Here is a 23,768-nt window from a genome sequence, read left to right on the forward strand (position 1 = left end):
CTCTCAGCTCTGACGTGGTGTGGAAAAGACGGAGGAATTCCTGCAAGCCCCCACGGGAGGAGAGGGAGGTCGCTGAGTGTTGGGAAGCCTCATGGTGGCCACGAGGATGAGTGACTCAAACCAGGGGCAAATAGGAGAGTCCAACAGATCTCAGGAGTACCTCAGAACCAGCAAAAGCTGAGGAGGGGACAAGTCACCAGGGAGGACCCCTGGGCCCCATGGGAGCTGAGAGAAAACGTAGCACAAGTTACACTAGTTACAGACTTGAGCCAGCAAATGCCCAGGGACAGGAAAGACCCACCACACATACCCAGGGAACTCAAGGATCTCAGGGGTCCCCCCTTTACCCCAATGCTTGAAGTCTTGTAAGCCTCCAAGGCATCATCTTGAAAGAGGAAAAATCTGGTTAGGGGAGAAGGGAAGAAAGAATAAAAAAGAAAGTCACCCAAAGAGAGAATGCTACTAAAGAGACCATTTAAAGATTTGATTGGACTGAATTTAGTTTTTAACTCCACTATCTAGTGGGAGCCAAGGATGGGGCTAGAAAGGAAAATCATATCAGTTATAGGAAACAGTGAGGTTACAGTTTCTAAATCTAGTGTAAGTAATGTGATCCCAGTTCAGATGCTATAAAAATACAACATGATGATTGAGGAAGTTCAGAGCAGGAGTTTTGTGCTGGAGCAGAACCAGAGGAGACACTGACAATCAGCTCATCCCTGGTATTTCCCTGCCTGTGCCTTATCTGATGGAACACATCCCTCCTCCCCCAGCCCATTATCTACCAAGCTCCAAGGATTGGTATTTAAAAGATGGCCTTGGCTTTGCCAGGTGCACTTTTGGGGAATTATAACTCCTGCCTCTATTTTAAAAATGTCGTCATCAAGTCTTTGGGTCCACTAGGCATAGCTCAGAGATGCCACAAGCAGGAATCAGCTGTAACGCTTTTGTGTTGTAGGTCAGAAACCAACCCTTGTTTTATTAAAATGTATACAGGGAATTGGGAAAGAAAAGGACCGGACTTTACCATGGCAGTGTACACAAAAGCATGCACCATGTCCAAGCTCCACTGTTCAGAGCTGTCCTGCAGGAAGCTCTTCGGAACGAGGTTTGGCTGGAGCCTTGGAAGTGGCCTCGTGAAGCCCAGACCTCCACAGCCTACCTTCTCCTCAACCCGAGCTGACTGAGACACTCACTCTGCTCAACTGAATGGGGAGGTTTGCTTTGCTATTAATATTATCTTTTTTGAAGAAACTCCATTCTTGCAAGCCCGGGCATCATCCAAATGGGTTGTCCAAGCAGTCAGAAAGGCAGTGGGCCACCTGAAACCAATCTCTCCCCTCCACTGAGCTTTGTCCCTGAAATCAGAAGCCCTGGTGGAGCCAAAGTCACGGACAACACCACACTTCAGGTCCTCTCTGCAGGAGGCAACACACACCCCCCACGCGTGTGGATGCACGTGCGGAAAAGCTGCTCCGCGGGCCTGAGGCTCATTTCATGTTCCTTTCGATCCAGTCTTTAAAAGGCAGCACCTTGGTGAAGGCGGTGGAGAGGCGCCAGCTGCAAGTTTTATCATAGCTCCAGCTGACCAGCCCCACCAGATGCCAGCGAGGCTCAGGGGAGGCCCGTCCCGGGAAGGATACTGCCGCAATGCCCCCCGTCTCTGCCGGGCAGATGTTGGAAGGGATGATGGGGTCGCGGTTGGCGCAGAACATGTTGTCCGTGACGCTGACGGGGATGCCGTGGTCTTCGTGCTGTTCCTCGCACAGCAGCGCGTCCACCACCCTGAACACCCCCGAGCGCAGCGTGTTGTTCTTGAAGCCGGGGCTCCTCACGTCGGCCAGGACCTCCCATCCGGCCACGGTGACCTGGGCTTCCTGGAAGGAGGTGCTGAGGTCGCGCGCGGCAGCCAGGCAGATGGGCTGGACCCGGCTGCTGACGCGAGCCTTGTCCAGGAGCTTCAGGACGGCGATGTCCGAGTCAAGCAGGATGGGGTCATAGTTAGGATGCAGAATGACAGCAGAGACCTGCAGGCGGAAGGACAGACAGCAATGGATGGTGAGCAGCCCAACTCCCCATGGGCAGGCACAAATTAACCTGAGGCTAAATCATTGAGAAAATGTCTAAGACGCAAATGTCATTCTTTGGAGAAACTTTGCTCGAGGGATTATAGAAATCAACTGCTCTACTTCCAGGGTTGCAACCTGAAAGGCTGCTGGAGCCTGGCAGGTGGTATTCAATAAGTGGGACGGACAGGCAGGTGGGGCTATAGAGAACAGGAGTGCACACCCATCTAAAGTGGACAGTTGTGCCCCAGCTGAGCACTGCCATAAAGCATTCTAATTTGGCCAGAGAAACTAGAACTTCATATTCTTATCTGAGTTTTAAATGTTGATAAATAACAGATTTTTAAAACTATGTTAGGGCCTTCAAAGCACAAAACTCTGCAGGCTTTGCCATCTCTGGTCTACTGTAACCATTTTATGGACCTTCAAGCCACTCCACAAGACTTTTCCAGAAAGTCTCCCCTGACTGCTCCAATCCTTGGGGATCATTCTCTTTGATGGAGGCTTCTAGGAGCTAACATGCATGGTAACCTGTATCTTTTGTTTATCTATGTCCTATTGCCTCAACTACATTTGGTGTACTTCCTCAGAGGTTGTCCAGTATTACACTGATCACAATAGACTGGTTTGTCTCTCTCACTGTGCTGTGGCCTCTTCAGGGTAAAAATTATGCTTTATTCCTTTTTCATTCAGTTCTCAGTGAATGGCACATTTTAGGAGCTCAACACCAGATGGTGATGGATGGGTGGATGGATGGATGGATGGATGGATGGATGGATGGATGGATGGATGATGGATGGATGGATGGATGGATGGATGGATGGATGGATGGATGTTTGGATGGAAGGAAGGAAGAAAGGAAGGGAGGGACAGAGGGGGAGGGGGCAGGGAACGTTCCCAGGTTGCAGCCCCCTCTCACCCGCAAGCTCTGGATGGTCTTCTCGTCCCGGTCATCATCCCTGTAGAACTTCCCCAGGATGACTTTGAGGTCTGCTGTCTTGATCACGGAGACCTTTCCCAGGTCAGTTACGCAGTGGGCAGCCACCACCACGGTGCGCTCATTCACGAGAGCGCCACTGCAGACCAGGAACCACGTGCTCTTGTGCAGGTCACCACCGTGTGTCCGGCCAGTCCTCCTATAGATGGCCGCCTGCCATGGCCAGCGCACTCCCTGGGGCTTCACAGCAGTGATGTTCTCAATTTTCCCACAGACTATGGAGAAATAAGAGCTCATTAAGATAAAGCCAGACCTTCCCTATCTAAAGAGAAATGAGTCACTCGAAAAGGTGGGCTGTGTGGATGATAACCACCAAGACCTCTACCTTCTGTTTCTCTTTTCCCTTTAAATATTAATCATGCACCTTGTTGTAAATGTCTATAAAGTCTAGGATTAAAATTGAAGACTTTGCAATCAAATGAAATCTGGGTTCCAACTTACTATCATCAGGACTTTAGCAAGTTACCTAATCTCTTAGAGTCCCTGTTTTCTTGCCTATAAAATGACAATTGATGGCCTCATAAGAGACTGAATGAGACGATGTGTGTAAATGCTTAGCAGACTCACAACACTGTGACTCTTCATAAACATGACCATGAACTAAGCCAAGGTGTTCACCTTTGACAAAGAGGATGGGAAGGTAGCTTAGAGCGTGCAGGACCTGATTCCAGGTACTTCTCTGTCATCTCAGTAATCATCGCCACAATCTTATCAGGTAATTAATACTATCCCCATTGAATGATGAAAGTGAAAGCTGGGGCTCATATAGTCTAGCCAAGATCACATAAATAGAAGCCTTCTGGCCCTTTTACTCCCTTCGCCACTTGGTATTTAATGCCTATTCTCTATCTTTTTCTTCAAGTAAACTCTACTTTCAGGAAATGATCTGATAGAATGAGCTACAGAAAAGCATGCCACCCCCTCAAAAAAAAAAGAAAAAACTAAAATTCTGAGCTAATTTTTCCTGGGTAGTAAATCTGAGCCAAAGGAAAGAAGGTCTAACTGTGGAATATGAGCTCTGCAAGTTAAGTAAAGCACTGAAGGGTCATTCCTTTGGACAAGGAGCCTTTTCCAAAACAGATGAATGGCCTTTCACAGGCAGCCATGGGAAATATAAGCTAGTCCACCCCAAGGATGAGCCTTAACTCACTAGGGATGCAGGATGGGGCCCGCCCACTCCACTTCCCAGTCCTCAGGCACGTCCTCCGACTGCTGCCCAGGCGGCGGTAGAAGGGTGAGATGCACTCATACTGGAGCTGGGTGTGCAGATGTTGGTACCCAGTGGGCAGGTCTCCAAAGGGAAGGGCTGGCTTCTTGGTAGGAGCATCCTGCAGTTTCTGCTTGCTGAATTCTACTGAGTAGAGCTGGTGTAACGGTGTCTCCCTGGGTCAGGGCACGGGGGCCCAGAGAAAGAGCAGGGTGAGAGACAATCATTATGGCCCGTTTTAACATCTACGTCATCCCCCATGTAAATATTTGATGCAGAAGAAGAAATTACTCTCTCATTCCCTGCCCCACCCCACCCCATCCCTCTCTCTCACACGCATATACATTTCCCCTCTACCATGGAGCAAATTCTCCTGCACATCTCAGCCTTCATTTCATTCCTCAATTTCCATTTCTGGCAAGCCTCCAGCTGCCCAGGATTTTAACCAAAGAGGATAATATCTGGTATGATAGTTGTTATGCAAAGGTTCACTGAGCATGCATACAAAAAATTATTTCTGAAATTACATAGCAAAGGGAGTTAATTTGAATGAGAGAAATCCGGGCGTATTTTTTCCTCTAAACATTAACATAATGGAGCAATATTCAGAATTGACTGGAACTAAACTGTGTTGATACAGTAGCTTGATTTAGCAATTAGCAGATGTAATTAGCACACCTCAGAGAATAGAACTTTCTCTAAGGGCACAGTGACTGGGAGAGATAGAGAGCATTGTATGTAAATGGGAAAGAGTACGTTCAAGGAGCCCTGAACTTCAGGTCCCCTGAGACCACCCAGGTATTCTCAGGAGAGAGGCACACACGTTGTACAGCTTGTGTTCATTCTATATCACTGCATGGCTGTCAACCAAAAAGCTGAAATTCCTTTAGGAGTTGATACTGTTATCCCTGTTTGATGAAAGGAGAAAGAAAGCACATGGTAGGTTCAAGGACACACAGGAAGGTAAGATGGTACCCAAGCAGCACCTAGCAGTCCCATCCTCACCCTGGTGTCTCTACCATTCCAATTTGTGTCATCTTAAGAAATCTATGTTATGTGTCTTAGAATGCTTTGCTCAGAACACTCTACATTCACTTTGATTTGATTCAATAAATCTTTAGCTCCTTTTTAGAACCAAGTGTGCAGTTCAGGGAGCTTCTGGACTTGCAAATGAGCTCATCTCTTAGATGCTGAAGATCTTTTGGATTCATTTGGGTTTTGGGGGTTCCTGCGTGAGCCTGGCTGCTGGAGATCAGCACAGTCCCCACTCCAGCAGCTCATCTTCCTGAAAGATACTTAAAACCAAGTTTTAGTCTTGCTTTCTCATCTACGTGAGCCTCCTGGTCCCTTGTCACCTAACCTCCAGAATGCACTTGTTTTCAAAGTGGGAGCCCAGAGGCTTTTCTGAGGCTCCTCTGCAAGACACCTCCCTGGAAAGAACAGCTCTGCCCAACTTAGTGGAGAGTTCAGTCCCAGCTCAATCACAGATCCCAGACAGTGGGGCAGAATGTGGATTCTTCTGCTTGAAAAGAGAAAGACAGAATGGAGCATAGCCTGAGGAAGGATAGAGAGGCCTTACACCTCTCCTGATTGATGACTATTCCAGACCAGGTAACTGGAGTCAGTTCCAACCACTCCAATTTCTAACAATAATAGCTACCATTGAGCAGGTGTTCATGTGTATGTGTCAGGCCTTCATCTTCTGCTAAGACCTTTACAAGGAGATTTAGTTAAAGCCTAGTGCGTAAGAGAGCAGACCCTGAAGCCAGATACTGGGTCTGCATCCTGACTTTGGGACTTCTAGAAATGTGACCTTGGGCAAGTTCCTTAAACTCTCTGTGCCTCATTTTGCCCATCTGGAAAATGCAATAATAATATGATTTAATTCATGTAAAGTGCTCAGAAGAGCAACTGGTACATGGAAAACACTCAAATTCATATTGATTTAAACCTCATTACAATCTCCAAAAACAGGCATTATGATTATCCCCATTTTTCAAAACAGGAAACTGAAGCTCAGCAAGTTCTGGAACTTGACCCAAAATACCCAGCACTAGAGAAAGGTAGAACCAGATTTTGAAACCTTGTTTATGGATCCAATTTATTCATTCAGTAAATATCTATTGACAGCCTACCATGTGGCATGGGGGATTCAGCAGGAATAAAACAGGTAATGTTCCTGAACTTGCAACTTTTACATTTTTGTGGGGAGGGATGGGAGAAATTGAATAAAGAAAAATGTAAGTAAGATAACAGGTGGTGAGAGATGCTAAGAATAAAAACTGAAGCACAGAAGACAGAAGAATGCTGGGCGAGAAGTCTGCTCAGCAGTCACAGTAGAGAGTGGGGTATTTTTAAAAGGGTGATCAGGAAAGGTATCTCTGGCAGGTGACAACGGAGCAGACTGCTGCAGGAAGTGAGACATTCAGCCTCCCTGAGTTCCAGAGAGAAGAAGCCGCAAGTGGCTGCAAAGCAGAACCATTCTTGCAGTGTTCGAGGGAAAGCAAAGAGGCCCACGTGGCTGGGGTAGATAGAGTAAGGAAGTGAGTGGTTGTGTAGATAAAATCCGAACACCATTTCCTCCAAAACAAGGGGAGGAGAAGTGGAAATGTGCCTATTCTCTGTCCACCAGTTGGTCCTCACCTCCACCTGTCCAGGAGAAAGGCCAGCTATAGCCTGAGGACTCACACACATAACCCTGAGAGCCAGCCCCATCTGATGAGTTCCTATCAAGAACTTCCTAAATCATAGCTGACTGCATTTGGAAGGAATCCCATCCCCCAGAAGCTCCCATAATAAATAAGTAGTAATGCCCGGAAGACTCAAGTATTCAAATTCATTTCCTCAAAGAGCATGGAAAGGTCCTGTCTCCTACCAACCCCCTACTTTCCCACAAGCCAAGGAAATTTGTACATCTTCCAACAGCTGCTACCTCTTGGCTAGGGACAGCCGTCTAACAAGCCTCCATCTAACAAGCCCTGCTCTTTCATGACTAGTCAGCTTTGAATGTCCCTAAGAAACCCCGGACTGTCTTTGGCTAAATACCAGTGGGGACAGGGGGTGGGAAGGGAACGATTCAATCGCCTTTAAAGCAGAGTTCAGGTGTTGGAGCTCTCATTGGAAGAACTCACCTGGACTGAACCTGCACTGGAAGAACTCTCCGCCTCACCAAGTCTGAAATCTTTGGTTCTCGGCAGGCTAGGAGAAAAGACAAGGCTGCATTATCCTTTTCTGTGTTCACCAGTCCTATCATCAGTTCAGCTCCATCCCTGATCACACTTTCTGGACACCAGGTGCACGTTCCTCAGGTTTTCAGGGGAGACCTGCCAGCCTAGCTTGGAGAGCTCACTTAGATGACAGCCTGTTGCTTTTCCCCAAAACTGACCACACCTCTGAAGAACCCAGGTTCAGTAAACACCTCGGAAAAGAGAAACTGGCCAACTGCTCCATCTCAGCGATTTGGGGAAATAGCAGTTAATAGATTCGGATTACCTGCTTACGTAAACAGTATTAACAAACTTGATCAAAATGGAATCAAAGTCAAAGTGAGGGTTCTAAAATACAGCCCCATGTAGGGAATGAGAAGGTTCTCGTTCAAAACCAGACAGCAGTGTCACCCATAGACAAGGCTTGGGTACCTGAGTCCTCCTTCTTCCTCTGCAACTAAAACCTCTGATGGTCATTTGAGGGACACCCAAAGCCCAGCTGAATTTTGTAGAAGTCTCTTTCTTTAAAAGTGAGAGGGAATCCTTCCCATCTACTTTCCCAATCAAGCAGCCAACATTTGTCTAATTAGCAACTTAGAGAACTTTAGTTGTATTAATTTAAGAGAAGGGTTGACAAAAATCTCCAAGGACATATATGACACTATTTCCATACTTAATGAATTCAAGAATCAGAGTCAGTGCTGGTAGGGATGAAAGTCGCTTCTGGCTGAAGTCTAAAGTGATTTATTCCTTTCACAGACCGTTCTCTTTCTTTCATTCCTTTTCCCATGATTCCGGTTGTTGACAAACACCCAGAGAGAAAGTAGCAAATTCAGGCAATTATCTGGATAATCTAGGCCAAGGGCAGGCTTTTCTTCCCAGTATTCAGCCAGATAATTGCAACCTGTCCCAAAAGAGAGGGGCTGGTGATTGCAGCAACCAGTGACTCAAAGTGGCAAGAAACTCTCTTGACAAGGAAGGGGGTTCAAACTTCTCCACAGGACATTCCATTTTTCTCATCCCAACCTACCTTTCTTACTTTGCCTCCCAGATTCCCAGATCACCCCATTTGAGCATACCATGATTTTTTCACTTCTGCCGACACCTCTTTTCTTTTCCTTTTCTTCCAAGTGGGAAATCAGCCCACCTCCTCTTTGCCTCTACAAATCCTCCCCAGAAATCCTATTTGCTTCATAAAATGATCCCTATTTCAGGCAGCACGGATCTCTCCTTTCTCTGAACTTTCTAGGCCTCTCCTCCCATATCTCCTTCAGGTGTTTAAGGGCTGACTATCTTTTTTGTTTGTTTGTTCTTAAACAGACATTTTATCTCCTCTACATAGGCTGGCAGAGATGATGCGTTCATTCAGTTCTTTTATTTCCCTCACCCTAACTTAATACTGGATATAGAACAGATTAATATAACTTTATAAATAAATGCTTATGAAGTGTCTCAATTCTGTCCTTGAATTTGCATATATAAAACTCAGCCCTATCATGTTTTCTAAACTATTCTTCCAATTATGTCAGCCTTCTTGATCACAACAAGAAGTTGTGATTAGAACAAGCAGGTCCTTTTGAGGTCCAAAGAAGAAGTAAATGCATTTAGGATGGTTTCCAGCTTAGGAGTTAAACGTGGTTCCAAAGAGAACTTAAGGGAGAAAGACATTTTTCAATGGGGCTCGCAAACCCATTTGGGAGGTACTAAAAGGACCAACAACTCAATCTATGTTTACAGATTCCAGAAACATTTGTCAATTACCTTTTATGCAGATGGGTTGTTTCCCTGACCACTCTCCATTCTGCTGGCACGTTCTCTTCTCGTTCCCACTAAGGACGTATGAATTGTTGCAAAAGAAGGACACGACTGTGCCAATTTTTACATAGTGCCCATTGATAAGTCCAGGGCCCCCTGTTATTTTCTTGTACCCATTGACTGGGCTGCCAGGGTCTGAGCAGTTTTGTTCTTCAAGGACTAAAAGTAAAAAAAAAAAAAAAAAAAAATAGAGGAGTTACCCAGAGAAGGTAGGGTTTAACAAAGGAGTATGACTGCTGAATCATTATATTGATATTTCTTTTAGTTTCCAGTATCTTAGAGCAGCTGGAAGTAAAAACATAAAATTGTGGAATTGTAACCCATATCAAACTCTAAAATCTTTTCTACAGCTAACTGTTGTGATGTGCTTTGAAATTTATTGCTTTTTTTGTATATATTACTTTTCACAAAAAAAAGAAAAAAGGTCGATTGTGATATTCAAATATATATATATATATTTTTTTTTCCTTCTAACTTCCTGCGTTCTGGAACAGCTAGAAGGAAAAATCTGAGATCATGGTACAATAGCCCTTGACAAACTCTGGGATCTGTCCTGTAACTACTTGCTGAAGAGCACTTTGAAAACTATTGCTTTGCCTTGTATATATGTTGTATTATACAATTTTAAAAGTTTTTTTAAGAAGAGTTATTAAAAATTTGGAAATCCCCTTTTAGAATCGAATCTTTTCATATTTCATTGAATTAAATATGCAGTGCTTTGGAGCCTGCTAACAACAGTGATCAAAAAAGACCTACCAAGAGAAAATTCATAATACAATATTCATTTATCAGACACTTTGCCCCCTTAAAGATTTATTTGTAAAGATTTATTCATAAACTGAGATGTATTTCATTCTATGTATAAATAAATTTGACACCAAAAAATGACTCTCAGATGCTCTTGTTCATTTCTTTCTCAAATTGCAGGAGCTGGGAAGACCCGGACAAAAGAAACATTTCACCGAGATTTTAAGATCAGCATAGAAAAGTTGTTTCTCAGTATTGCTGCATTATCTTCTTTATGCCCCAAAGCTTGGGCGATTAAACTAGATCATTAGTTTCCTATTTATGTTGTATCCAGAGAGTAAAACTGAACAGAAACAAGAGTGCATGTAGGAAATGGATTTAGATTTTACATTTCATCTCTAGGAAAACAAGTATATTGGAAGTTATAGTTAAAAATAATAGAGGATACTATAAATGCAGAGAGGCAACAAATTTCCCTTGATTTGCAAATAAAATTTTCAATTTGCATCTAAACACTTAATGATATTCTATAATTCATGCTGGATGGCTGCGTACTGTAGAAATGGCATCATAAGCTATTCTGTGCACCAAACAGGATTTTAGAAATATTCTGGAAATAGTCTACCAGACAGGTACCATGTTTTCCTCAAATGTATTATGGCATATACTGAATATGAATTGCCTAAGGAAACAGAGCGAGTCCTCTGAAGAATTCACCCTTTAGTTACAAAGTTTGGGTACCCATTGCTCTATCAGCCTCCCTGGTTTCTATTCACTCATTTCTTTTAGAGCACAGCCTTATCCTTAGAAAACAAAATTCCCATGAGATGAGATTACGCATTGACAGGCATCTGTCCCAATTACTTTTAAACAACTTGCTTGCATGCCTCCAGGCATGAAAAGAATCTCCGGTCAGATAATACCTCTAAAATACTAAAGTTAAAAATAAATTTAAAAATTTCCTGTATGTAATTTGGCAAGGTGGCTAAAATTACCCAAATTACTGGCTTGTGTACTCTAAGACAGACTCTGGAGCAGAGTATCTCAATGATTCTCTGTGTGCTTTTGGGCTATGCAATATGAGCAATTACTCTGACGAGCGAACCCAAAACCGTATTTTACGAGTGAAAAAAGGGACTCCAACTGCACGAGCTGTTTAAAAAGGGGGCAATGTGCTTTCTAAAGCTTCAAATGGACTCAGAAAACCCCAGTTCTTATATTTACAGGCATGCCTCTCTGACATGGCAGGAGGGGGCAGAGAAGCCTATCTGTACTGCGTTGGGGGGGGGGGGGGCGGGGAGCTGCCTTCCTATATAGTACAGTATCATTCAATTCAGAACATTTAGCCCAAAGGACACCCACTGGGGCCCACACCCTGCAATCATCTCAACACAACACGCAAGTGTGAAAAGCATTGAATTATCAGTTGCCAACCGAAAAATTGGGAGCTTTCAGATGAAAATCCGTATTTCTGGCTTCCAACAAAATTCAGACCTGGAAACCCTGGGCCTACGTTCCCCCGCCAGGCAACAATAAACTAGAGTCGAAAAGGGCTCTCTGTTGAGCCGGCAGCTGAGTTCTTCATTGGACCACAGTTCCCACCAGACTGACCGGCTTTGGCGGGCAGTTAGCCTGTTTGGGGGATGTGACTTTTGGAATTTACAAGTGCTCCTCATCCATTTTGAGACTTGATAGAGCTCACGGCCAAGGAATAGATATTGGGTGTCCTGGCCATGAAGGATAATATACCTAATACCAGTCCTAAAGTACTGAAAGAAAGTGGAATATACTCCAGCCACATCAGCCTCAGCAGGAAATCCCTTCAACTGCTAGCTTTGACACCTCAGCCTGATGGTTGGCTTTTTCTCCCCTTGGAAGGAAGTGCTTCCATTGTGCATTGCGGTCTCATCCCATGATTTCCCTCGTGCACGATTTATGGATTATATTTCCACTCTGTGTAATGGATTTGACCAACTGGTACTTTGGAGAGTTCTTGGGCTCTTGGAGGTAGAAAATCTTAGGACAATTCAAGTCCTTTTGTTTCTTTCACTGAAGAAGCTTAAAAGAAGACTTAAAGATAAAATGACCTTCAGTGTACCAGCATCTGTGCCCAAGGCTGAGGAATAGTGCTATTTTTCCTGAATTCTTAGATGTATACAGTTGTATGGTCTGATATTTCTGAAATCAGTTCCTAGAACTTCTGTAACAAATTACCACAAACTGGATGGCTTCAAACCACAGAGACTTCTTCTCTCATGCTTCTAGAGGCTAGAAGTCCAAAATCAAGGCATCAGCAAAACTGTGTGCTCTGTCTCCAAAGACCTGAGGGGAGAATCCTTCCTGCTTCTTCCTAGCTTCTGGCGGTGGGTGGCCATCCTTGGAGTCCCACTACTTGTCGCCGTCTAACTCCGTTTTCTGTTCTGTCTTCACAGGGCCTTCTCTGTGTGTCAACAGGTCTCTTCCCCCTTATCACAGGAACACCAGTGAGAATGAATTCAAGACCCACCCTGCTCCAGTATGACTTCATCTTCACTGCTCACATCTACGATGACCCCATTTCCAAATAAGGTCACACTCTGAGGTACTGGGGGTTGGGATGTCACTATAGCTTTAGGGGGACACAATTCAGCTCAAAGTAAGTCCCAAATGTACTTTTCATGGGGTATTTTTTATCTTCATGCTCCCAGGAAAGCTATAAATAAATCAACGGTGCCTCTTACACTTGATGAGAACTTAGAATGGAAGAAGCCCTACTATTACTTGTTTTTAAGTTATTGCTCATGGAATGTCACTAGGGTAGAGCTAAGTGGTGCTTATGAGTTAGGGTCCAATCAAAGAGAGGCAAGACTACCAGACTGAAAATCAAGACATATGCAGACAAAGGAAATAGGCTTTTAAAGAATCCAGAAAATGCAGTTGTCTGACACAAACCTAATAATTACTATGCTGAATATGTTCAAGGAAATACAATTTAAGATTGAGAACTTGGGCAGAAAGCTGGAAACACGGATGAAGGACCAACAATAAAATCTACAACTAAAAAGCAACAATGACAAAATCTCAGTGGATGAATTTAATAGCAAATTAGATACAGCTAAAGAGTATTAATAACTGAAATTTGGGTTTAAAAAATTCAAAATGAAGTCTAAAGAGTCAAAATGATGACAATGCCTGGAAAAATGTAAGAAACACAGGGAATATAGTGAGGAAGTTAATAAATAGCTTTAACTAGAATCACAGAACGAGGGCAGAGAGAGAATGGAAACATTATATGTCAATAATAATAGCTGAAAGTTCTCCAAAACTGGTGAAAGACATCAACCTACAGATTCACAAAGCCCTAGGAATCCAAGCCAGATAAATAATTAAAAAAAACCATATAAGCATATTATATAAAACTATTAAAAAGCAAAACCAAAGAAAAATATTTTAAAGCAGCAAAAGGAAAAATCAAGGCTAAAGGACTACACTCTAAAATGTTGTATTATACAATACTATATTATGCTGTGTAATGTTATATTTAAATATTTAAGATTTTTAAATAATTATGTTTTTTAAGATTAAGAATTATTTTGCTTCCTTACACTTTTTTAAGGTTTCGTAATAATAAACTGTATCTGATTATAATTTTTTGTGGTTTCTGTCATCATTTTTAAAAAAATCAGGTGAAGTTTCTTGAGTCCTCCTGCTAAGCCTTTAAATCCAGCATTAAATCTTCATGCCTTATTTTATATTCCCTTACTCTCTCCACCCCATACAAATCTCTTTACCATTTTATAATCCAACTTTCCTTGGACTTGAATTTAAATGAGCCTAGTCACTAGACTCTGGTGGAAAAAGAATGGCCTTCAGGATCAGATAAGTATGGGTTCAAACAAACATCTGTTTCCCCAGGATCCAGAAAAAACACACAGTAAGGACTCCCTAAATATCTGTTGGTGAGTAGAAGGGATAAAAGGTGAATTTCTTTATTCTTTCACTTAATAAACTAGGGCCTGGGAAAATTATTTAATCTCTGCAAGCTTTGTTTCCTCATCTGTAAAATGGGATAACATTATTTGGCAGGATTGGTTCTGAAGAGTAATATAAATAATACATGGTTCCCTTTTCCTTTGTTTGCCTTTATTTACAAACGACCCAACCGCCGTTAAATATCAATTCCCTGAATTCATACACTTAAAGAAAAATTCACAGAAATCTAAAAGCCCACTATTATTTTTTTTAACAGTTTTATTCACACACATACAATCCATCCCAAGTATGCAATCACTGGCTCTTGGTATAATCACATAGTTAAAGCATTCACCACTACAGTCAAAAGGGGAACATTCCCATTTCTTCCAAAGGAAAAACCCATACCCCATGTATCGCCCTATTACTGACATTTCGCTTTGGTATAGTGCCTTTGTTACAATTAATGAAGCAATATTACAATGCTACTGTTAATATAGATCTTAGTTTACCTTAATTGTATTTTTCCCCACATAACACCCTATTATTAACAACTTGTAATAGTGATGAACATTTGTTCTAGTTCACGTAAGGACTTTCTCTTATATTTATATAACTATTCCCCATCATTACCCACTCTAGGTTTCACTAGGTTATACAGTTCCAGTTTTTATCCTCTAGCTTTCCTTCCTCTTTCAACCACACTCACACTCAGCTTTGCAACTTTACACTTTACTGTGCTGTCATCACAGTGTCATGTTATCCATTTCCAAATAAAGGCCCATTATTGGGCCTATTTGAGCATCACGTAATATTTCCACTCCATCTCTGGCCCTTGGTAAAGTCTACCAGCAGCTTCCAGGCCTGGCTCCCTATGCATTGGGTTAATTCAGATTTTTGGGTACCAGCCATAGTCTCTGTAATTTCATCTCTCTTAATCGTGCACAGTGTAGCTTCACAATAGTGTTCCTATATCAAAAAGCCACTGGGAATTCTTTCTTCTTCCCTTTCATTTATTTCCTGTGCTTTCCAAAGGTGCACAGAATTTCCTATCCTTCATCCATCCTTTCCTCTCCTGGTTTAGACATACACCTGTTGGGTTCATAAGCCCATCTACATCTCATCAGAGCTCCTCCCCATGGTTTCATTTCAGAACCATCTCTTTCTGGATTCTCTTTTTAGAAACCTTTATATTTCCCCACTCAACAGATTCATGGTACTTCTCTACTTGATTTTTCAAAGGCTTTGTACTTCAATTTAAATCTCCACAGTGGGATGGATGTTTTCACACCAATACAAATGAGAATTTTAAACATCTACATCTCTAGCCCGAATAAGCAGTGAGCTCCTACCTTGTTAAGTAAAGTATTCCATGACTAATAATAAATAACACACTTCCCTGTTACTTTTGAAACTCTGCTGGGTACATAAACACACCAAGCTTAGAATACCTTACACGCTATTCTGCAACCAAAACAACACTTGGGGATGCATTTCTCTGGGATATTGTTTCAGGTAAGTATTTAGCAAAAGATCTTCATTTTCATTTTCTTTTCTTCTTAGGGCAATAGTATAAGGCAGTTCACTGTGATACCACTTTCCAGAAGGTTACACAGATACCCTTCTCACAGCTCTTGTGGTAAACACTACTGGTGTCCCACCTGTATATCCTTTTATCAACTTGGGGCACCCATCCCTCAACTTCTGCATGAGTGCTTTGCTGCTAACAGCAGGCACCCTCCATCTTCAGAAGACTGCCCTTGGGCACAGGTGTCATCTCACCCATATGGAAAACTGAAAAATGCCTATGAAATTTTTCTGGCTCCCATGCCAACCCTGGGGTTGCCTGTAACCAATAACTAACGGATATGGAAATACAAAAGCCCTACTTAATTTACAATCTCCAGTACCCCATGGGATCAAGCAGAACCTAGGATTTCAGCTCTGTTGTGTTTCAAACTGTTTTCTTAACCGTGGGCATCATGGGTCTGAGGCCATGAGCACTTCTGGGAGGTGACAAGACCCCAGAAAGGCTGGTTGTCCAAACCCTGGGCATCAAGCCCTGCATGTCTTTCAGTGTTCCTGGGAAGTGAGATCTTGGAGATGGTTGGAGGCAACTCGAGAGGACATATGCTGAGGGCTTCCCGTGTCAGCAAATACTCTCAGGCTCCAGCCAGCCCCACGAGAGGAGCTGCTTACCCTGAAGGGATCAGCTGATCTAAGACAATGGGCTTCCCCAGGCTTAACAGTGTGGCCCTAGGATCCACAAGCATAGGATTTTCCTTGATGATATGGAGCTGCCTGTGTAAAACCAGGGACCTTTATACAACCCTGGGCACAGAGGAAGCCCCAGCAATGAGTGAGAAGGAATTTCTCATAAACCCGAATTTGGGTCTTAGAGTTGGATTTAAGTTTATTTAAAGTAAATCAAGTTATATCTTTTTCTCTCTGATCTGATTTATACACTAAGATTAAGACTGAATATAAGGTCGCTGAGATGACTAGATCCAGAAAGTCTATGAGAAGTGGATGTGATAATGGAAACTGAGGAGTATGTCGGAATAACATGGACACATTTTTAGGAAATGTTTGCATGTGCCATTCTTAGTGGCACTAATAATGCCATTTTTGCCATGCCCTCTAGGCAGATCAGCAAATTGATTATGAGAAAGGAAATCCACACTCTTCATCCTTAGCTTAGGTGCTAAGCCCCTCCTCTTCACCCCTCAGAAAATCCCAAAACTCAGATCTCAGCAATGGTAAAACAGGCATCTTCTTCCATTGTATCTCTAGTATATCCCAAAATAAAGGAATAAAGTAAAAGTCATCATGGGGGCTTTCCATGAATTTGAATGGGGTATGGAACCTCAGCAAATACTATCCAGCCCCAGCAGCTGATTGCTGCCTGCACTGCACAAAGAACTCATCAGGCACAATTGACAGAACTGGCTTGATACCTCTTAGCCTGCTGCATTGTCTGGAAGAAAACCTCTTAATCTCAAGGCGAGAACCTGGATGAAATGGAACCAGAATCTCATTCAGCTGCTTCTGCCGAGAATGGCCACTTGGTATTTGATGGAATTTGGGCTTCAAGTATTATCACTTTTGTGCTCTCCCTGCAGTAGTAGACAGACTGCCGATGCAGAGATTACCATTTAATGTTGTGGTTAATGCCATGTGGCCAGTAGATCGGGGGCACAATTACAAAAGATGAGACCACTGGAGGAGGCCCCGTAATGCTTCTTTATGATGGAAGCAACTGTTTCCCAGCCCCGGTCTGAAAAAAATGCTATATGGAAGAGTTTGACAAAATCCTTCAAAAGATTCCAAGTCCTTTAGGAGGTATTATTTGAGCTCTCCACATACATCACCAGAGTGAGATTTTATGGATAGATGATAGATGATGATTAGATAGATAAAGAGAGTATATGTATATGCAGGATATCAATTCTTGAGTCTGAAATTGCTTCTTTTTCAATCCTCGATGCAGAGAATTGTATTTTGAGCGCCCTTCAGCTAATGCAGCCCTGATACACATGTTATTCAACACTGGTCAAAGCCTTACCTACTAGCTTAAAGAAACAATGATAATCTAGCTGCCCCATGCTCTAGCCTTCTATAAAATTAGCTTTCTCCAATCAAATATTCCATTAAATAATTTTCATGAGGCATCTTAGGTTGGGCTACCCTAGAAGTAGACTATGTGACAAGGGTAGTTTATCTAGATGGTGATCCCAGGAAGGGCCAATAGGGGAATAGGGAAGGAAGTTTACATTATTATGCAAGTTACCACTGGGGGAAACTGAGGCTCAATGCCAATGGGGAATGCTGGGATATGGTATAGAGCATGGCTCAGAGTTATCTCACATAAGGAGCAAGGAATGGGGTTAACATCTACCAACTGCTGTCAATCACTTGTTGAAGGATGATGGACATTGACCACCCAGCATTTCCAGTCTGTGCACAATATAAGCCAGTAGGCTGAGAGCCAGAGAAAGTGCTCAGGCAGAGACGCAAGGGCATGAGGTAGGAAGCCAGCTGGGTAAGCGTGCACAGTAATGGCGAATGCTGGCTAGATAAGATTAGCAAACTAAAGACCAGCTACTTCCTTTTCAGGGGAGTGAGCGGGATCGATCTACTTTTGAGAAAGATGTGGTATTAAAAACTACTAACATTTCTGTCACTGAAAAAATTAAAGTACAAAACATTTCCCCCACAACCTTTTCCCCAACCTTATCTAAGAAGAGGAAAGGAATAAGTGATATAACAAAGTGGGAAATGTTTACATCTCCAGATGCACCTGTGTTCAATTTCCTTTCATAGACGAGCGTCACACCGACTAAGGCATTTCTCTTTGCATTTGCTGTCAGGAAACTCAGAATCACAGACTTTTGCGGTTCATCATTTGACCTGATGCAACTGTTGAAAATGAATTTCATTTTCCCATTCCATCTAGAGTTCTCCTTTTGATTGTTCTTGTTCTGCTTCTGTATTACTTTTTTTTTATTTTTATTATTTATACCTTTCTTGCTTTCAGAAGTGGTTTTAGGTCATTTACAAAATTATGCATTAAAAATATGCCTTTCCTTTCTCCCATTTTACATCAGTGAAACATTTACAGCAGCCAGATAGCTTCCTGAACAAAAAAACCAAGCAAGGGTACAATTCTGTTCCTTTAGTAGGAGCTGCGTTTCGGAACTGTAAGATTTTCTGAGATTTCCAGCAAAGGAAATAGTTCCAAAGTCAACAAAATTCATTATCCCATCATCTAGCTGGTGGCGGGGGTGGGGGGTGGGGAGGTGGAACTGGGGGTGGTGGAGGGGTGTCAGTGTCAATTCTTAACCTACTTTTGGTTCCCACCCAGTCTCGCTCATCATGCAAACCAAGGAAACGAGCTGTGACAGAATTTCTGTTCTGTTTGGAAAAGGCATTAACTTCTCACTGGGGCTTTGTCATTTTGGAAACCCGACTTAGTACAAGACCAACATCCAAGGACAACCATCAAATGGCATCTCATCTCTGCCCCTGTTTTTCCTGTTGGGCTTAAATTTGAGTTTGGGGCCTCTGGACCCAACCAAATATCTTTTACTCCCACAAAAGTCTTCATCAACCAGGAACAATGACACCAACTGGCGATGTAATCCCTACTGACAACTCTTTTTATCCCTTTCCAGCCAATGGAATCCTGCCCCTGGTGTTCCCCAGTCTTCTGTGGGTGGAAATGAGACGGCATCCCTGTGAAATTAGGCTTGGATTGCACACACTGCTATTCATTCATCCAGTAGCAATTTGGAGGCTGAAGCTGACAATTAGCTGTTTGATCTTAATCAGTATTATCCTTGGTCCCTGGTACACTGTGTCTTTCAGATACCAATTTTCCAGCATTTAGACGGCCTCTTTAATTAGACAGTTGAAACTGCCTGTGCTTAAGAGACAGGTCAACTTTGAAAAATCTTCAGAAAGTCCTGATCATTTTGCCTCTTGTTCCAAATTAACCTGGCCTATCCCTATTTGATCAAATAGATAGGTAATTAATGTAACTAATTCTTTACCTAAGAGATCTCCTTGGTAATGGTCTTCTTGGGGCTTTCCCAAATCACAGAAGGTTTCTGAGTCAGCTACTGGGGCAGGAGGGAAAGTAATAATTCTCAATTGCTATAGAAAATATATAAGGAATGCTCACATTGAAAATGGCCCAAACTGGGCAACTCTGCTCTGCTTAGCCTGGGGAATGAAGAAAATGACGTTGCAGCTGAGTCCTGAGCTGCTGAGCGCACCTGAGTTCTAAGAGATCCCGCCCATGCCTGACACATAAAAGTATTCAGTAACTTCATCATCACTGTCACCATTCCCAAAAGCCTTCCTGGAGAAGGTGTAGCCAGGAACCACCTGGTTTGTGGAATACTCCCCTAAGCTGGAAAAGAGCTAAGATTGGAATTGCTTTCTGGTATTGCAACCTAGAAGGTAAAAAGTACACTGAATGGTCCTGCCCCATTTCCCCATTGCCTGTCCCAAATTATTGGATCTGTATAATAGTAACTAGCCCATGGGGATGTGACAATGTAATAAGACAATGTCACATAAAGCAAAGCACAGAGGCTTGCCTACAGTAAGAATTCAGAGCATAACTATTGTTATTTTTAATATATGGGTGCTTTGTGTTTTACAGAGGAAGGTGTCATCTTCTGAAGCAGAGTGATGGACAGGTAGTACATGTCCCACCAAGGAAGGAGCCTTTAAGGAGGAAATGAGGGCTCTGCAGACTTTGTCAGGGTTCTGGAGTTAATCTCAGGGTCCATGACAGCAGGGATGTTTGTTTTCACTCTGCTATGCGCTCATCGTTCTACTCTTTGTGTCCTCCGCCTGCTTTTCCCAGTGGGCAGACAGCCCCTCCCAGCTCTAATGGATTGCCTCTTAATCCAAACCACAATAAAATCTGCCTCCTGCATTAAGCCCTGTCTCAGTGACCTCATCTGCCAAAGTGAAAGGCAAGAGGGCTTCAACAAGGACCAAGTAACTGGAAGCAAAGCCTTAGTGAAGCAATGATGGGCCTGGCCTCTTCCACACTGGTGGGTGCTGAATCCCAAAGCTCTAAGAGACAGTCAGGTTGGAAAACTGCTTACGAGGCCTCACCTGTCCTCTTGTTATTTGGCTGGAATGCTTTCCATACTAAAATAATTGCTGACAGGAAAATGCACCATTTGTCTAGGCTCATCCCCAAGCATCTTACTCTGAATAAGATACGGCAGTGATTTGGTTAAGAATTCACAGGCCCCAAAAAGTCCAGGAGCATTAATGATAAGATGCCACTTTTTATGTGGACTCCGGAACACCCAACAAGGAATGATTCAAATGAAGAAGAAACATTTCTTTTGAATTAAAAAATAATAATAACCTTACTAACTACATAAGGGAAGCTTCGACTGTGTTCTGTGGCAGCTTTTCCTTTTTGGATCTATACACAAATGGGATGGCCATCCCTCGAATATACCAAAATGGATGTCAGCGATTCATTTTCATGGTAGAGAGAGAGAATAGACAGGAACCTCAGGAGATATGTAGGAAGTTAATGGTCCGCTAGCTAATGAATCTCAGTAATACTCTTTCCAGGACTCCCCCAGTCTCTCAAAGTTGTGGGTCAACAATGCTTGTGAATAAGAACTATGAATTTCTTAGGATTGGTTTCCATGGAATTATCCCTTACCCCTCATACTCTCAAGATAGACTAAACATTCTCGTGTTCTTCATGTCTCACCATAAAATGCATAAGTGATGCTCTGAAATTCCAGTTTCCAAAAGGACCACTTTGAGACCAATGTACAGCCCTCCACATGTCTAATGAGTGACTGTTAAAACTCCATGAAAAACAGAGAGGTTGATCAGCTAACATGATGCTTTGGGTGACCTGCCCTGGAGAGCCCAAATCCAGGCCCATCTCACATTCCTCCATTTATCATCTCTGCAGCCCCTTCTCCAGGCCTCCCCAGCCACAGAGGCCCCCACTTCTCCAGCATCCCTTTACGAAAATGGCATTGGCAGTGCCTCCCTTCCCTTTCAAAACCAGATCTTTGCCTGTGTCCAGTGATAGCAATGCCTGGTGTCTGGCAATAATCCAGGAAGATCATGGAGGAATTTAGAAAGCCTCAGAAGCATTTTCTTAAACCCTGGGAGCCTGAGAAAGGTTTCTGCTAATCATCTAATCTGTAGAAACTAGTGATTTTGCGCTCACCCCTTATCCCAAGGGTGCCCCGCTTTCTGCCTAACTTTTCAATGGCCATAACCCAGGGGCCAAGAGAGAAATAAGATAATGGCCCCTGTTACTTCCCCAGCGCCGTGTGTGGGTCATCTCATTCAGACTCCGCACACACCTGAGAGGTTTAACATTAATTTTCTCGAGTTTATAAATGGGGAAACTGAAGCTTACAGGAGTGAAATGATTTGCTCAAGGTCACCTGGCTGGTAAATTGTAGGGTCAGAGTCAAGCCACGGGCTTTTTGGCCATAGAATACAAGCTCTTTACTCTGGAGTATACCACCTGCCTTGGATGTATACTTATCCTTCATGTAGTAAGGACAAGGCAGGCCTCTAGAACTGTGAAAAGGCCAGTAAATAATTCCATTTCTAAATGCCTCACTTGAGAGATCTTAGAACTGTTTGCATTTATCCCATGAGCCTGCAGCACAGACGCATCTGTCTCTGATGGGAGATACGACTGCTGCCCACAGAGGGTCTCAGAAGATCCTCAATACCTCGCATTAATATTTCCGTGGAAACTCCAAAGTCCTTAATTACTTATTGCTGATGAGACATGCGGGTTCCCCCTTTGAAGCTAAAGTATAAAGTGTGCCTCTCATCCTGGGCTCTTTTCTTACCAGCCCTGGGGACAGGCCAGTGGGAAACCTTCAGATGCTCCAAACCCCAAATGAATCCAGACTCACCATTTTTCTTTAATTGGTGGAAGCCGTTTTGTTTTGTGCAAAGGCGTGTCACAGCTCGCAGTGTGAACACTGTGCCCCGAGACGCGGCCTCTCCAACGGCCCTTCATTAGGATGCGGGGGGGACCCCCAGGCGCCCTCAACAGGGCCAGACAAACAAAAGCAACATGGAAACTGGAGCAGGGCAATGAATCCTCTGCTTTGCACTTTCTCAAAACAAGATTCTGACCATTTACTCAAGAACTTATTTTGTCGTTGTGCTGCATACAAAGAAACAGGAAACTTCAGAGGGGAGAAAAGGGGGGCCCTGGTTCCTTACAAGGCGGGCCAGAGAGGCTGGGGGGGGGGTCAAAGAGGGGCTGGCAGGAGCTCAGGTTGGCCCCGAGGCTGAGAAGGAGGCTCCCTCCCCTTGTTTTGCTCTCAGAGAAGGCCAACAGGGAGCAGGGGAAGGTTTTTCCTCCTTGGGAAACGACCTGGGGAAAGAGAGGCCCTTGAGATGGGGGTCGGGGGCTGTCACCGCCCTCCTGACGGCTGGGCCCCGCCGAGGCTGCCCGCGGTTCCCCCTCCCGCTTTGCCGCACACCCCGCAGGGTCCGGGTGAGACGCTGTCTCCAGAGCGAAGGGATTCCTTTTGGAAATAAGTCCGTTGACAAGAAGAGACACTAGTTTCTGAAATGCATGTCCAGATTCTTATTTTGAGGACCGATGTTTATAATGACTCATCCTGTAAATGGGTAAAACCTTTCAGCGGTGTTTGGGTGACAGCTTTCAAAAGTGTCATTACCCGACCCTTTGAACTACCCTCTGGCATCTAGGAATTTGTGTCAGAAAAATACCTCTACATGTGAACAAAGAAAAATATGTAAGGGTATTCATTGCAGCCCTCTTCATAATAATAAAATATAAATATATATAAAACTATGTCAAGCCCATCTTAAGGAATTAGATGAATATACAACTGCACATTCATCCATAACATGGAATGCTCGGCAAAAAATTTTTCAAAGGAGATGGACCCACGTGGATGGGCAGGGAACGAAATCCATGATACTGGTACTGAAAACAAGCTGCAAATTTGAATGTATGCGTTATTCCATTTCTTATCCTCAGCACGCCTGCCATCCTGGAATGGATCACTCCCTCGGGTGAGCACCCCCTCAGCACTGCAGGCTGGCCGGCAGCACCCCTGGGCTCTCACCACCGGAAGCCAATAGCAGCCGGTCTCCCAGTTATGACCCAAAACTGACTCCAGCATTGCCAAGATTCCCCTGGGGGCAAAATCGGCCCCAGGTGAGAACCGCTGGTTGAATATAATGACGCGTCTCTATCTTGGATGTGTGTCCCA

The 23,768-nt window shown here is 43.5% G+C and overlaps 1 protein-coding gene across 4 annotated transcripts in view; it reads right to left on the minus strand.

The window, feature by feature from the left end:
* Positions 1-955: 955 nt before the first annotated feature.
* PAMR1 (peptidase domain containing associated with muscle regeneration 1) overlaps positions 956-23,768 on the minus strand; it is a 197,865-nt gene continuing 175,052 nt past the window's right edge. For all 4 annotated transcript variants that reach the window (XM_077114417.1, XM_077114416.1, XM_077114415.1 and 1 more), the window contains exons 7-11: positions 9,238-9,450; positions 7,402-7,468; positions 4,214-4,446; positions 2,986-3,278; positions 956-2,027 (exon numbers count right to left, since the gene is read on the minus strand). In XM_077114417.1, the coding sequence (XP_076970532.1) occupies positions 1,491-2,027; positions 2,986-3,278; positions 4,214-4,446; positions 7,402-7,468; positions 9,238-9,450 (1,343 nt within the window). In that variant the 3' untranslated portion in view covers positions 956-1,490. The remainder of the gene's footprint in view (positions 2,028-2,985; positions 3,279-4,213; positions 4,447-7,401; positions 7,469-9,237; positions 9,451-23,768) is intronic.

The sequence above is a fragment of the Tamandua tetradactyla genome, chromosome 8, assembly GCF_023851605.1.
Source record: "Tamandua tetradactyla isolate mTamTet1 chromosome 8, mTamTet1.pri, whole genome shotgun sequence".
In the NCBI taxonomy this organism is placed as follows: domain Eukaryota; kingdom Metazoa; phylum Chordata; class Mammalia; order Pilosa; family Myrmecophagidae; genus Tamandua; species Tamandua tetradactyla.